A 16,832-nucleotide genomic window follows, 5' to 3' on the forward strand; every position below is an offset into this window, starting at 1 on the left:
CACAGCTAAACGATCTCTTGAATGTGTATTTGTTCCAAATTCTGCTCTTGCTTGGGTCATGCCAACCTGTCAATGTTCAAGTCCCTGGCCCTTTGCTAGAGGAGTCATACCCTCCAAGCTGTAGCATAAGCCACAGTGCTGAGGGAGCACTTCTGGGGTGCCAGGCCTTGCCTGTGTAATGTGTAACATCAGGACTCTTCTTGCTTTGATAGTTTTTTTTTTAACACAAAGTCCTCATTTGAAAGAATAGCAGGACAAAGATCTGGGAAACAGGAATGCCAGAGCCCTAAAGACAGTCCCTGCTTGCAGCCTGTGAATTGTGAAGGATCGTGGTGGATCAAGTGTGTCACATGAAGCAGCATAGATTGAAGACTGTGGTTGGACAGCAGTGATGTATGTTTAGTCAGCTTTTTTTTTTTCTTTTTAGTTTGACTGTCAGAGGACTCTCAGAGTCCCAGCTAACATGTCGAAAGACTGGACTTTGCCTCTTCTGTTAACTGTGTGAAGTCTCTAGGTGGCTTAAATTTGAAGCAACAGCTTGCAAAAGAAATGAGCAAATACTCATTTCAGCTACCACAGGGACCGCTGAACATGAATTCACATTACATGTTGTAAAGTAAAGTGGAAAGGGAATGGCTCATTATTGCACATCATTTGTTCTTAATAACTCCATATGAAATTAATAAACCTTAAAACCCCTGGTTTTAGAAGTTGTTCAAGATAAGAGTCAAATGATAGGGAAGGGGAAATAGGAAGGGTAAAGCATTGGGGCTTCAGTGCCTTATGTTTAACAAATGATCTAAGCAGCAGTTCGTAGTTTCAATGGTCTCATCTCCTTAGCTGCATATTAAGCTTCATCACTATTAGTTAATTATGTTGAAAAAACTAGGAGTTGTTTCCCTGACAGTGTTGAGCAAGTTGAGGCAAGCGTGCTTTTGTGGGACTGATTTTTCTCATCGTCTCCATGACCACTAGCTTTGGTGGAGAGGAATTGCTGCCTTGCCAAGAAACACCGGCCTTTTACACAGAAAGGCTTTCTGCTTAAGTGTTGAGGTTCCTGATTCTGCAGCTCCAAGGGTCTCCAAGGACTTGAGATAAAATGAGAGAGGTGGACAGACATCATCTTTGTGCAGAACAAGCCTAGATTCAGATTATTTAAGAGTAATTCAGACATGGAGTGGGATATCCAGTGGTTCCAACTCTGTGGGAAATAACTTCTTTTGGAGTGGCAGCAGCAAAAAGATCCCAGAATTGTTTCGTCATCTATTCTGTCTGCCCGCTCTTTAGAGTAGCAAGAGGGCCTCCTTCATATGAGAATGACACATCCTCTCAAGAGTCACAAAGGTGTTAGTAGGACTGTCCTCCAGATCTTATTCCAGAAAATGGATTGTATCTGCAAGTTAGGCAACTGCCATACATGTTGTCTTGACTGGGCTGGGCTCCCCAGTGTTGGAGTTACAGAATTACCTCCTTGCTGATACCACTGTAGCGTTGCATTGCTTGAGCTACATTTTCTGCTTCCTCACAAACTCAGGATGATAATTTTGTTTTGGCTACCATTATGAGGTTTTTCTCCAGAAACTCCTGAAAAAGAAACATATAATTTCAAAGTATTCACAAGGGGTTAAGCCCCACTGTGCTCACTATAGTGCGTGCTTCCTCCGAGCATGCCAAGCCTCTTCATTAGAGGAATTTGCATGTAGTGATACTGTGTGCTAACGACTGTCAACAGAAATGCAAAGGCTGGTGTTCGTCTATCCCCGAGTGCTCTAATGAGCGGCACCACATCTACTCAAACTTCTGCTTATAAAGAGATTGTTCCAAGCTTTCACCCTTAGTGAAAAGTCTGAATGCAAAGCAGTCAGAGGGGGGAAAAAGGAGAGTATTGTTGAATATATACACTTTGAAATCCCCGAAGGGAACCTCATTTCAGTGAGCCTAAATATATTTCAAAGTGGCAGACTAAACAAAATACTTCAGGAAGGTAACTCTGAAAAATTAAAATTTGTTTTCTTATTTAGAAATGCTGTTGGCTGTGAATAGGGTCACTACTTTTGTTGGAGGTAGGTGAATCATCTATAATGAAAGACTTAGCCATTGAATTTTACATCTTTTCTGCTTTTGATCTATTCCTAAGCTCATCATGAGATTTATTTATTGTTCAGAAATCTCCCTGCATTTCTACTCAATAATGTTCTCACATGAATAGCTGTCAAATAGCTGGGATTGCTTGATGTTTGGACTCCAGCATTGGGCTGTACTGGCTAGTTGCCTGGGTTACCTGTGTTATATCTGTCTGTTTCTTGTAGTGGAGCATTCTTGATACTACTCAACAGACTGTGAATTTTGAATAATTCAGTCAAATGTGAAATGCCAGCTGTTTTTTTTTTTTTTTGGTGACTATTGATATCTCTGAGACTGAAAAATAAGCAACTATTCACAAATTTGTTTGCACCAGTTCAGAATGAAGAAAGAAAGCACAAACGGAGTCACTGATATCCCTGAATCAATATTTGCTTGCAATTTGAGCAACTTTTTACAGGGGGTAAAGCCACACCTTTACTTCATTAATTCTTAGGATTAATTTCAAACAATGGGATTTTTGAAAGTCTTACAGTTGTATATAACTATCTTCTTACAAGGTAATTAAAACTATATGAGAGATTTAATCTCTAGGTGAATTATTTTAGAGTTAAAATATCAAAGGTTTCCTTCTCTTCTAAAGAAAAAGGAATTAATCTTTGCATATTGTGAACATATCACAGACATCATAATTATGAGTGGTCCATTCAAATATCCTTTGAAATAATAAATCCAGTTCAAAGGTTGTCAGGATGTTTTCTTAAGGTTATTTATTTGTCACTAGTCTTGCAAGTATGTACACACATTAGTAGTTCTATTGTCTTCATTGCAACTAATTTTATATATGTATATGAAGTAATTGTTTGTGCTACTGTGTGTCAGCCTGGGGCTGTAGCCCCATCCCATTAGCAATACCTGTATATTCCTGTCCATGTGCTAGGGTTGCAGTCATGCAGTTGCTCTATCCTTCCTTCTTCCCCCTTGCAACAGGGAGTGCAAGTGACACGGTTGGTGTTCTCAGGGCTCATCCTGACATCTTTACAAGGTACTTTTAGAGAACTGATAAAATCTGAGGTTCTACATCATGCTCAAAATTGCCAAGTGAACACAAATATCGGTCTCTAAGCTATACCATAAGAAAACTAAGTGAAGTGGAATGGCTTGAAAGGCCTTTTTATGAACAAGTCAGGTTTTGAAGTACTGACTCTGTGACGTTAGCACCCGACACAGGTCCCGGGAGGGAGATTCCCAAATGCAAAATGATGTGATTTGAAGAGTGATTTTCAAAGCCTTAGAAACCAGCCAGATCAGGAGAGTTGAGCTTATCAGACCTTTTTTCCTGCCTTTGCAAATTTTTAAACACCCTTGACTAACAGTTTTTTGTTTTGTTTTGTTTTGTTTGTTTTTTTTTTTATTATTAGCTGTCATAGTTGTCACTGATTTTTTTCTTTTTTTTTTTTGGTAGTCCAGTTTATAAGGCAGTACAGTACCTGAACATGAAGAATAGATGTTGCGTTTACCTTGGAAACTAGGCTTGGAGTTTGCCAGGGCTTGATCTTTCCTGTCAATAGTAGGACAACTGATCTGAGTCTTACAGTCACACATATACTGAGCCAGGCCAGTATATGTCTCTGACCCTAGCAAATTGCAGACATCTGAAGAACAGTGTAGGTCTAAAGCCATATGGTGGTGACATTTTCCTGATATACTGCTTTAGTTGCCATTGACTTTTGATTCAGGGACTCTGAAGGAAGAGATCTGATATATTAGTATTTAATAGCCCTTAATAGGATTTTCTTCCATGGATCTATTAGTAATTTCAAACCCATGTAGACGGTGTTTCATTAGTGTGACTGTAAAGTGTCTTTCATATACTTTGGTTAAATAGGAGAGATAAGTTAAAATCATATTGTACACTGTCTTGTGTTCCTGGCACAGTCTTGATTATTACATTGATGTCTCTTGGTTTAAAAATTATTTTTAATCCTTCATTTGGCCCTTTGATTCTTCATTTTATTTTGCTAATTTGGCTAATGGAGTGTCATTTTAGTGGAGACTCTTCCAAGAACTACAAAATTTATACAACGTGGAAAGGGACCTTGCCTACTTCAAGAGCCTACCTATAGGTTGTAGCAAAGCCACACTTCACCCCAAAGATGAGGTGGAACTGGAAGTAACAATTGCAAGTGTCTGGGGCCGCAGGCTGGGGAGTATGCCAGGGACAGGTCCAAGATGTGAAATCAGAACGCGAGAGCCTGTGTGACCCCATTTGTGCTTGCATTCACCAGCCTACATGTAACAACAATGTAATAATCAGCTGTTTGCCTTCACGTGAGAGTTTAAAAAATTTATTCATCTCAACAGCTATCTCTTTGTTCAGTCATTCCCACTCCAGTGCAATTATGCTGGATAATATAGAGTACCACAGTCAGTGCAGGTTACAAAGAGAGGCGTATAGTGTGTATTTATGTGTCTGGTCTATAAAAAGTGTCTCTGTATAGTTAATATTTAACCTCCTTATCTGTATGCCTCCCTGCTTGTAGACTTGAGAGCACAGCTTGCCAAAGCCTGGGGAGTCTGGTAATGCATGGAGCTGCCTCTGCGTGTCTGTCTGAGTGGGAGGGTGCGGGGAGTCGCGTATTGCTGAATAATGATCTGAAGATGGCAGCATTGGGTGAGCTATCTCATTTTCTTAGCTAGGCAGAGCTCTCTTAAATGCAGAAGTTGTAGTTGTTGCATCTGGCAAATTTATCAAAAAATCAGCTTTTCATTTGAAGGGCTTTTCTTAATGTGATAGCTTAATGCCACAAGTTAGTAGTAGGCAGACATATTTTATCATCTGGTCATTTTGGTATGCATTTTATTTGAGTTAGTTACACTGAGAGTGTAAGTCTTATCAACACTGAAGACAGGCTTTCACCAGCAAGTGTTGGCTCGTCAACATGGCTCCCTTTTATTATAATAATAATAACAACAACAACAACAACAACAACAACAAAACAACAACAACAATAATAATAATAATTATTATTATTTTTCAACTTAAGTAAAAGAGCTCCCTCTTTGTGCGTTGTCTGTCCACCAAGGAGGAAGTGAAATCGAGGTCTCCCTCTGTCTTCTGAAATCCGTACCTGCTGGGCAGCAGGGATTGCTCTCTCCCATGCCAGTGTTAGCTCTCTGCCTTCTGCCCCTTCCTTCGCTGTGGGTGCACATCCTCAAGGAAGTGGAGAGCGTTTCTCTTCCTTCCCTCCACTGGCCTTATAGATTGCTGGGTGGGCATTCTCCTGGGAGCAGCATGACATTGGTTTGGTCTTCCTCAGCCTGCAGAAGGTCTATAGTAAAGGTGTCCCACATATGGGGACAGAGTCATGGCTGCTGTTACAGATCTGTAACAAGCAAACACCAGACCCCCCATTTTAGCTGTTGTTGGTTTTAAGAGTGAAAATTATTGTGATAGCTGTGTTTTTTCGGGAGCCCAGTCCTGCTGTGTATCTGTTGGGATGTTCATGTTCAAGAGCATAAGAACTACTAACATATGGATTGTCTTAAGAGAGTTGAGGGGGCAAATTCAAAGATGTTGGTGGTATTTAAGTGTGAAGCTGAGTGGTTCATTGCTGACAGTGGCAGCAGGGACAGAACCAGGACTGTAGCCTCCTGAAGGTTTTTCTAGCAAAATATTTAGGCAGGGAAGCTGAGTTTGTACTCTTCTTGGTGGTAGGTCTCAGCTTCACTCATTGTTCCTACAGTGATGCCTTTGTCATTTTGTGTATTTGACTGTTTGTTCCTGAGATGTCTCTTTTGGAAAGCAGTTGTCTTGGCCTTCCTCTAAGTGGTGACATCAGCTCATTGCATCTAATGAAAAATTGTATGCCAGCTTGGTTTATCCAAGTCAATAGCAAAGCCAGAGGTGGAACTTCGAATTTTTTGTTTGTTTGTTTGACTATGTTGTGCTTTTACCTCCTCTTGTGGATATCTGTGCCTTTCACTGCTGTGATGGAATCTGACTGAAGACGTTTGAAGTCACTACAACCTTTCCTTCTTCCCAGCTGACTTAGCAGGTTTGGATCAGACACAGGGCTCATGTTTTTATTCTTTTTTATTACACCCTTCTACATAGTGCCATGCTGCATGAATCACTAGCTCTACAAGGAACTTTTATGAGAGGCAGAGAAATGAGTCATTTCTCAATTTCTAAACATTTGTTGAACTTAAAAGAGCTGTTAATTTCTGCTTTTGTGCATTTAGTATGGTACTCAACCTGGAAGAGTCAGGATTTTAAGGAGGAAATGGACAAAAAAACCCATTGTGTTAGGATCCATTCTCAAGTCACTCAGAAAAACTTAAGGTTTAGTACTAAATATGGAGTTGTTTCTTATTCTAAATTCCTATTTCCTGCAAAAACATGTAAATCATAGGCAGGTTCAGTGGAGTTGTGTCCTTTTGCACAAAACCTGAAATTGGCAGATAATGTAATAAACACACATATATAGGTATGTGTGTGTATATATACGTACGCAGTATTTTTGTATAAGTTAGAAATCAACTTCTTAAAAACTTCATAATTATTAGACAGTTATATATATGTAGTTATAATAACTATTAGACATAGTTATTAGCTTAATCTCATCTGTTTGATCTAACATCAAAAAGCAATCTTGATGTGTCATAACAAAACCAAACTAAAACACAGTACCATAGGAGCAGAAGTGACTGTCGTATTTTGCATTTAGTGGACAGTGGGCTGGCTATCTGTGCTTCCTAATGTACAACTTTGTTGGGTGGATACAGCAAAGTTAGATATAGTTATGCTATTATGCTGATTTAGCACATCTATTTCACAGCTTCTCATCGGTTTTACAGCTCAGATATGTTACCTGGCCTAAAGAACAATTGTAATGGATTGGTCAAGTGAACTCAGTTGACTGTAATTTTCTTTCTGTAATTTAAGAAGCCAAGTGACATATTGGTTCTTCATGTGTGACAGAGTAAGATCTAGTGAAGACTAGGGCCTTGGGTCAAGAAGGCTCTTAAGCACATACATAAAAGTAAGTTAATTCTAACTCAAGACAGCACTTAAATACGTGTCAGACTTTAAAGTGGCATGAGCTTGAGTTTACAGCTGAGTGCTCTGAACTAGATCTCAGAGATCTTCAGAGGTTCCTAGACAGGCAGACCAACTACCTTGTAGGATTTTATTTTAAGGCACCTCATTCATTTCAGAAAGTTTCAAAAATCTCTGCAAATTACTATCGGGTCCTTTGATATCTAAATGAACTTGCTTCTCTGTTCCTAACTGGCCATTCCTGTGAACTGCTTCGGTGCCCAGAAAAAAAGCAGAATCTCACATTTTTGTGCAAAGCTCCCTTACTGCAGAACATGACATTTAAAGTACTTAGAAGTACTAACATACTTTATCTGAATTTATATTAAAGACATGAAATTCTGAAGAAGAGGGGCAATCAAGTGGATATGCTACCAACTGTCATGGCTGAAGTGCCTGTTTGCAACTGCACTATATGTATCTGTATATTTTTACAGTGCTATTTTTTTACGATTGAATTTGGCCTTTGCAAGCAAGAAGGACAACTACGTGCTTATGGAGCAGGACTTCTGTCTTCTATTGGCGAATTAAAGGTATGTACCCTTAAAGCAGAATCAACTTTCTTTTAATCTTAACAAAATAATAGTTGTATGTAAATATGTTGACTTTCAAATAACAGTTAAAGTTCACAAGATACAAAGCTTACTTTAAAAATGTGATATTGACCTAAAAGCTTTGTTTGACATATCAGCTGGCACTTGAAGCATGAAATGGATTTGTAAGGATTGAAGTACCAAAGCAACTATAAACGACAAAAGTTTTTTCTGTTTGAATGCTAGACTTGAAGTACATGCCTATGTGACAGTACACAGAGCCCTATTCTTGTAAAGGTGTAAGTGTTTAACCTTGCACGATGTGAGTAGCTGTAGCAGATCATTTATTGCCTCTTTTTACGCCTGTAATGTAAACAGGAACGCCTGTAATGAAAACAGGAACAAGCAAAAGGTATTATTTTGTTACAAGTGTAGTATTTTGGGACATAATACTTTTCTCTGTTGGGAAGATGGGAGGGAAGGGGAAGGAGAGCGAGGAGTACTATGTTCTGGGACCCAAATGAACTCTTTCTGGCTTTTCAGGTAAACATTTGGTTTTAGAAAGCGTATACAGAATAGTATTTACAAACTGTTTTGCAATATATCTGCTGTTTATTTTGTTTAAACATCTTCCCACCCTCCTGGGCTGGCTTTCAGTGAGCTACCTGGCAGTTTAATAGAAGCATCTCAGTCTCTTTTTTGTAGTTTGTTTCACCTGTAACTGAGAGTGTTCATGGTGCATCTCGTTAGTCAAATTGCTATTCTTTCATTAATAGAAAGAAAGGTCGAAGAAAATTACTTTCTCCAATATGTTTTCTTTGACTGCATTACCGATGCTCTAAGTTCAGTGTATACTTCAGCCACAGAAGCATCCTGTATCAGCCTGGCAATGTTTTATACCCACAGTTCAAAAAGTGGTTGAACGCAAAGAGATGAACCTGTCCCACTTGTTTTCCTCTGGCTCAACAACATGCAGTGCTGAGCCCTAAACTCTGTGCAGGGTTCCGCAGAGAGTCAGGCCTTTTATTTAAACTAACAGTTACGGTCATTAGGTGATGACCCTGAAAATACCTATCACATAATTTACAAAATCTAAGGGCATAAAAGCAGGGAAATGAATAGTCAAGAACATAATAAATCTTCTGCCATCATTGTCATAAACAAACACATTATTCTTGTCAAGTGTGCATATTTTGTTACCACACGTTTGTGATCCTAAGTCTGTGTTCTTCACTCAACAGTAATCTCAGAGTATAAATGCAAAGAATAGTCCTTTTGAAAAGCAACAGTAAAAATTAAATAATGTGCACATTAATGGACTATATTGATCTGCTTCAAAGGTATGGCCATATATCATAATAATTTTGCCATAAATCAATAATATTATACACTTTTCTATTACACTACATATATATTTCATAGATGTGAAGCCAGAAGGGACTATTAGATCGTCTGGTTTGACCTCTTGTGTATCACAAGCTATTAAATTTCACCAGATCTTGCATATACCAAGCATAGTTAGACATTTCAGTTATTGAGAGACTAAGCACTTGTGTGCTGCAGGCACAGAACAGCACCATACCACTAATAGCCATAGTCTCCATGAAGGAACTGATTAGGTGAAAAATGTCCGGAAAGTCTTTGTGGGACTGTGCTCCAGGGTAGAAAAGAAAGTAAAATTAAGGAAAAAAAAACCTGCTAAGTTTTCTGATAATGTGACCATGGGAGAAGCTCTTTCTAGACCAGAAACATGGCAGTGAGTGTGCCTCTTGTCAACAGGATACATCAGGCAGGTGCTTAGGAAGGAGGATGTCTGGGCACCCATGGCATTGGTTCCTTGCATCAAGCCATTGCCAGTCTCTGATGTTTCCTGGGAAAGCAGCCTGCCTTACCTCCACCCTTATCTCCTAGCACCTATTGGGAGGGAAAATTTCTTCCTTGACCTGAAGGTGTCTGAAAGATAAAGCTAATATAATAGATTGTAGTTGAGATCTGGATGATATCAATATCCTGATTGTAACTGAAATCCTAATGGATGGCAGCAATTTCTCTGAAAATTCTGAGAACAATACTGGCTATTTCTGTGGTGAGTGGGGATGAATAGGAGACTCAGATTGCATGGCCATGAAGTCTGACCCTCATGTGTGCAACCCCCATACTTCTCATAGGAGTCAGAGTGAAGAAGTCCTTTCAGAAATAACTACTGCTGTTCTTAAGACAGCAGCTATTGTGGGCCCGTAGGCCCTTCTGTGAAGAAGTTCAAATAGTTATTTATCCTTATCACTAGGAAAGTAGATCTTGTTTCAATGTTGTTTTTTCTACCTTGACTTTTCAGGCATTTGATATTAATATGCTTTTGTCAGCAAGAAGAAAAGTCTTTCTGCAGTTGCCCTCCTTGTCAGCTCTCTTTTCAATGCAACTGTATTCACAGAAAACAAAACGATGGCCAATTTTATGTATAATTTCTAGAAATTTCTAGAAATAAGTGAGTCGTACTATTTGCAGGGTAGAAGTGGACAGCAGTATTTGGGCCTTTCAGATGAGTGAATGGCTTGTTCTGTCATCCCTATTTCTATATTACAGTGCTCCACTCTGCAAATCTGGTCAACAGCTTTAGCAAAAAAAGAACTATAAAAGCTAGAGAAATTGGGCATCAGCCTATCAACATAGGATTCCCTTCAAGTTTTTTTTTTCCCCCATTCAGTATTTAGAATTTGAATTTTGGATACTGAAAAATGAAACTCCTGATGTGCATGCTATGAAAGCATCAAGCAAAAAAAAAAATTAAAAGCACAACAAATAAGGAGAAAGAGAAGATTAAAAATGAAGCCTGGGGGGAAGCGAATAATACAGTAAGTAGTTATAAAATGTTCTGCCTAATATAGTCAGGTTAACTCTAGCTAACGCTATTACACAGTATATATTTGGGGCTTAGAGATAAGGCAGAAATAATGTACATTTCAATTATTAAAACTATTTCTAAAAGGCAGTCCAAATGTCTCTGGAAACTTTAATCCATTTACTTTGTATCATGCTCTCTTGAACTCTTTCATTAAAGGAGTTTCGTATCAACTTCAGTTGGCTGTAGATCAAGTCTTATATCTTTGTTATATGCTTCTATATTTAACAGAGGTAGACTTCAAATCTTTCTGTATAGATTTTTTTAAGTCAAATACAATATCCAGTCATGTGTTTTTTTAATGATAGTTTATGTATAGAAGAGGCAACACTAGCCTTTATAACCAAAAGATTCAAATACAGTTTTTGGTTCTGTTTTTTGAAGAGGATGAAGATGATGGAGAAAACAACTCCTAGATCCCAGATGCTCATTTTAATGCCTTTTTTAAATAGAGTGGCTTTTCCAATATAGAAAATTATACTGATAACATCAAAAATTTATGGTAAAATCAGGTCACAAATCTGAAAGTGTCATATGTTATAGATAAGCAGAAAAACGTTTAAGAACAGGTTTTCCAAGACTTTGTGTTCTCTCACAGAATAACAAGGCTATAAAATAAGTACCAGCACACAGGCAACTTCTCACCTCTGTTCTTATTCTGCTGTCCCATACTCCTCAGACAGTGCAATATTTATAACTCATCTCAAGTTTTCCCCTTGCTTGCTGAAGATTTTGCTTTTTGGTTTGTTTTTTTGGGTTGTTTGGTTTTTTTTTTTTGTGAAACTGAAAAGTTCCAAGTTGTATTATTACACTCCATTTTTTATACTCGAGGGAGAAATTACAAGACCAAGCTCTTTTTTCATGTGTCAGTGATAGTGGTCACTTAAGAAATGATTCATGGTTGCTCAGTGTAAATGCCTGGTGCCATTTGAGATGCATGCTCAGCAAGTTTGCAGAAGACACCAAGCTGAGTGGTGGGGTTAATGTGCCTGACAGACGAGGTGCCATCCAGAGGGACTTGGACAAGCTCAAGAAGCGGGCCTGTGTGAACCTGATCAGGTTCAACGAGGCCAAGTGCAGGGTCCTGCACCTGGGTCAGGGCAACCCATGGTAATCAATTCAGGCTGGGGGACAAAGGGATTGAGAGCAGCCCTGCCGAGAAGGGCTTGGGGGTACTGGTGGATGAAAAGCTCAACATGAGCCGACAATGTGCTCTTGCAGCCCAGAAGGCCAACTGTACCCTGGTCTACATCAAGAAAAGCATGGCCAGAAGGTCAACGGAGGTGATTCTGCCCCTCTACTCTGCTCTGCTGAGACCCCACCTGGAGTACTGCATCCAGCTCTGGGGCCCTCAGCACAGCAAAGACATGGACCTGTTGCAGCGGGTCTAGATGAGGGCCGCAAAAATGATCAGAGGGATGGTGTGCCTCTCTTGTGAAGAAAGGCTGAGAGAGTTATTCAGCCTGGAGAAGAGGAGGCTCCAGGGAGACCTTATTGTGGCCTTTCAGTACTTAAAAGGTGCTTATCAGATAGATGTGGACAAACTTTTTAGCAGGGCCTGTTGTGATAGGACAAAAGGGTAATGGTCTTATACTAAAAGAAGGTAGATTTAGACTAGATATAAGGAAGAATTTTTTTACAATGAGGGTAGTGAAACACTGGAACAGGTTGCCCAGGGGGGTGGTAGATGCCCCATCCCTGGAAACACTCAACGTCAGGTTGGACGGGGCTCTGAGCAACCTGATCTAGTTGAAGATGTCCCTGCTTATTGAAGGGGGGTTGGACTAGGTGACCTTTAAAGGTCCCTTCCAATCCAAACTGTTCTATGGTTCCATGATTCTATGCCCTAGTATATCTGACCAACTCCCCAGTTGCCACTCCAGAAAGGTGTAAGTCATCTTTAGGCCCTGTGCTATATCTTCCATCCCTGTACATATGCATCAGACATCCTAGGCCCTAGAGACCTGTGGTTAGGTAGCTCAATCACTCTCTTAACCTATGATCTAGCAGGGAGTGGAAGCATTTCTTTAGTGTTATGTTTATTTCCAGTATGGGTAGTTGCCTAATTCTTAAGCTGTCCAGCTGTCTGATACTGCTGATTTTCCTGGGAGTCAGTGATGATTCATTTGGAAGTTTCACTCCAGACTCTTATTGCTTGAACTGAAGGAGTATCACCAATAGCTGTATGAGCGTAAGCAGTGCAATTTGTATGAATGCGCATTAGAGAGTTATCACAAATCCACAAGATGGTAAGATGCTCTATTTGACCAAGAGCAATTTTCCATCTGATTGTTAGCTTTGACATCTCATTGGAGGTGGATAACTGAAGAGGTTTCTGATGGAGAAATCCGTATTGGATACTTACTCATTTGACTTCACTGAAGAACTAAATGTCCAGCCAAAACATAAGTGAATAGCATTCATTAAAAAAAAAAAAACAAAACAAACAAAAAAAACCAGGCCTGAGCTTGAAAGCTTTTGGACTTACCAGATGAAGTTTTTCATTGAGATTCTGTACTTTATAATGTTGAGAGTGCCAAGGACCAACATTTGAGAGCACTGTAATGTTTCTGAAAAAAACTAGTTCGGCTTTGAGTCAGTGTCCTGACCATCCTAGTTCACACTAGACAGTTTATGATCTGTCTGAAAATTTGTCTACAGGCTCAATTCAGTTGCTGAACTCTGGCATTGCTGGTGTCAGCATATCAACCCAATAGCAGACGTTACAGATGCCAGGCTACAGAATTTGAAAATGCCATCCAGATTTGCAGAGATGTTTCCCGTGACAATGCCTACTTGATCCAAGAGCCAAAAGACCATATCCTAGAAGGGAGATAGATATCTTGGATGGAAATTCATTAGAATTTAGGTACTTAATTCTCAAACTGCAATCCTAAGAATAACTGATCAGCTGTCACCTAACTTTGAAGGCATGTCTGAATTCTTTACCGTCTGTTTCCAGGTTGTGTGTTTCTTGGTATCTGCATGTTCCAGTCTCTGCTGAGTTGCTTTGTGAAGCAGCAGCAGAAGCTCTGCTCATGATAAACTAAACTGGAATCCAGAAAGTAGGAGTCATTTTGTATAGATAATCTGAGGAGAGTAACCAGAAAGGCTTTCTCAGAGGACATCCACTGTGATAAAGAATTAGCTTTTGCTTCTATTTAAACTTGCCCCTTTTATGAAATTAAGGCTCAGCGATTAGAGCAGTTGTTCATGATGTAGAAGCCATGGGCTGAATCTCTTCTTGTCTCTGATGGCTTTGATCACAAGGAGTAGGCCTTGCCCAGCAGAGGTCATTAGTGAGTGGAGGAGAAGAGGAGAGGACAACACTGTCACCCTTTCTGTTGAAGCTGTAACAGTACAGGAAAGAATCAGTGAGCCAGAAGTGGTCACCTACTGATTCAGATCCTAAGTAAATGTGGCCTGTGTCACTCTTTTGATTCCCTGCATGGGGCTTCACTCAGTCCATTCAGAGTTTTAAAATTTTGTGCTTTAGATCTTTGAGGCATCGAGTCTCACCTGGAAGTACAAAGGCACCTTAAGAGGAGATGTTTTTATCTATAGTTAACCTCCCAGGGAGCCTATTACAATTCCCAGTCAAGAAAAACAAATTCATTTCAATAGAAGGAAGTAAAGGCCTAAATTCACAGGCACTCAACCACATCATGCTCTGCGAGGAGAAAGTGACAACAGGGATATAGACAGGGGCCAAATAAGGTGAGCCTGTTCCTGCAATCCATTTAGAAGAGGATGCTGGTTAAGACAGACCATTTTTTATTTTTGTTTTCAAAGCTGTTTAACTGATGGCTGGCTAGAAACAGCAAACCTTGTGAGAAGGAAAAAATATATGTACTAAAGAAAGTTAATTCCCTGACATTTTAAGATTCCATGCATTAATTTTTCATGTATTTATTTTTGGAGAGAGAGAAGGTGGGAGGAAGAGGTTCTTGTTCTAGTTTTATGTCCTGTTATTTGGAGACTGCAGGTTGAGAGCTAGTGTGGTATTTTCAGAGCCTTTCACAGGGATTTAGGAATAAGCGTAAGCAAGAGCTCGGATAAAAGGTGTGGTGAATACCTTAAGGTTAATACCTTACTCTGCTATAAAAAATGTCCCTGCAGAAAGAAAGTATAGAAATGAGACACCTTCAGACCTCAGGGATCTGTTCCCTCCCTGTCATTTCTCTGTGCTTTTCATGCACGTCTTCACTATGGATAGATATTAGGGAACTAAAGGAGGTTGAAAGTTGACCTAAAAATGCTCTCCTTCCTTACCTTGTACTTCTGTGTAGAGCACTGAGAATGAAAATAACGGGTGCTGTAAAAGTTTGGGTAGATCCAAAAGGGTAACACAAGTATTCAAGTGGAAAGAGGAGCTAGAAAAAGATTGTGTCAGAACATGTCTCAGTACCCAGTTTTCAGTTTTGAAACCTCTGTGTCCTTTCTAGTGGCTGGTGCCAGTCACATAAAGAGAAAGTTTAGTCAGAAATCTCTGGGTAGCAGCGTTTGATGCCTCATCTGCCCATTGTCTGCTCTGTACTTATCTATGCCTGTTTGTTTAGTTATTTTTTGCTTGCAGTACTATATGGAACATTATTGTTCAGGTGTACATGTTAATGCATTTCATCAGCACGCATGGGCATTATTAAAGGGTTTTCAGATCTGTAGTTTCACTCTTGAACTCAGTGTCAAGAAAATAGTATATGATTTTGGCCTGAAAATGTAAAGCACAGATTATACGAATGGTTTGGTCAGATGACTTTCCCATTTCCAGCTGAAGATTTAACTCTGCATGCCTACGTGGCAGGTGTATTTCTAATCTCCTCGTTATTATTTTAAAAATTATTTTTTTTGGAAAAAGTTATTCTCATAAAAAGAGCTTTTATAAGTAATAAATGATTTATTCTGTTCAAACTGAAAATCCACCGTATGTAAAACAAGAGAGGCTACCAACTAATGGAAAACATACAGCACAGTGATATAAAAGGTGTATATGTGAACAGTTGCATAGACAGACAGCAGTATCAAAGTATGGTTTAACAGATCCCGTGGTGTATTTTGCAGCATGCTCTATCTGACAAGGCCAATGTGAAAACATTCGATCCAAAGACAACCTGTTTGCAAGAATGCCTTATCACTACCTTCCAGGAAGCTTACTTTGTTTCAGAGAGTTTTGAAGAAGCTAAAGAAAAGATGAGGTAAATTATTTCCCTTGACTCAAAAATCTAATTTTCTCTTCTTTAGTGGTTGAAAAAAAAGAGGTGTTAATTTTCTTTTTTTCTTTCAGGGACTTTGCCAAATCGATCAATCGTCCCTTCTCTGTGTATTTCAATCCATATACGCAAAGCATTGAGATTCTGAAGGATACCAGGAGTATAGAAAATGTCGTCCAAGACCTCCGCAGCGATCTAAACACTGTATGCGATGCTTTAAGCAAAATGAACAGATATTTAGGGATTTGATATGTGTGGCACTGTGATTTGCTGTCAGCTGCTTTTTCTGTAGCCAGTGTAGTAACATCACATGATATGGCTAACTTCTCAAACCCATCAGTTTTCCCTTTGCGGCTTGACCTGTGGCTTGCATCATTGTGTAGCTCTAATTGTAATGTGCAGACAAACCAAGGCAATGCTAATTTGTAAACACAATGTGGAATGTGGCAGAATATAATCATCAATTCCTCAGCATGATGTCATGTACAAGTACACCATTAAAAACTTGCCTAGTAATGGTTTGTTTTCCATAAGATGATTCAGTTCAATGTATAAGAAATGGTGTTGCTGATTTCATTAAGTTTGAGTCTATTTCTTTATAATGCCTTTCCTCCCATAAGAATCCAGAAAAAGTTATTTGCAACATTTTCATTTTCTTTGTAAGAGAATCTGTATTTCTTTCTCTGGTGGTGAAGACAATGTTTTGCCCATGTATCTGTAATGGAACCGAGTGTCTCTTGTGACTGAACAATACAATTTATATACCAGTGCTGAGATCAGGAAGGCTGTGTATCAGTACTAAAAGGTCTGTGGAGATTACAGATTATGAGAACTCACAACTGACAAATGTTCAATGTGGCTGACTAATTACAACACAATAAAAAAAAGCAAACCACCTCTGACAATTCATGCAGAAGGGTAGTTCTGGTTCATGCATGTGTTACCTGCGACAGTCCTGACCATCCTTCCTCTGCGAGGGCTATCTGGGAATAAGAGAGGAAATGTTT

The 16,832-nt window shown here is 39.3% G+C and overlaps 1 protein-coding gene across 1 annotated transcript in view; it reads left to right on the plus strand.

Annotated features, from left to right (window-relative positions):
• The window catches only part of TPH2 (tryptophan hydroxylase 2), a gene marked incomplete at its 3' end in the record, with an annotated part of 51,022 nt that extends 34,948 nt beyond the window's left edge, over positions 1-16,074 (plus strand). Inside the window, exons 9-11 of the mRNA XM_082484305.1 lie at positions 7,621-7,716; positions 15,677-15,810; positions 15,900-16,074. Coding sequence (XP_082340431.1) covers positions 7,621-7,716; positions 15,677-15,810; positions 15,900-16,074 — 405 coding nt within the window. The remainder of the gene's footprint in view (positions 1-7,620; positions 7,717-15,676; positions 15,811-15,899) is intronic.
• Positions 16,075-16,832: the final 758 nt, after the last annotated feature.

This window comes from Vanellus vanellus (genome assembly GCF_965231255.1).
Source record: "Vanellus vanellus genome assembly, chromosome: 1".
Lineage (NCBI taxonomy): Eukaryota > Metazoa > Chordata > Aves > Charadriiformes > Charadriidae > Vanellus > Vanellus vanellus.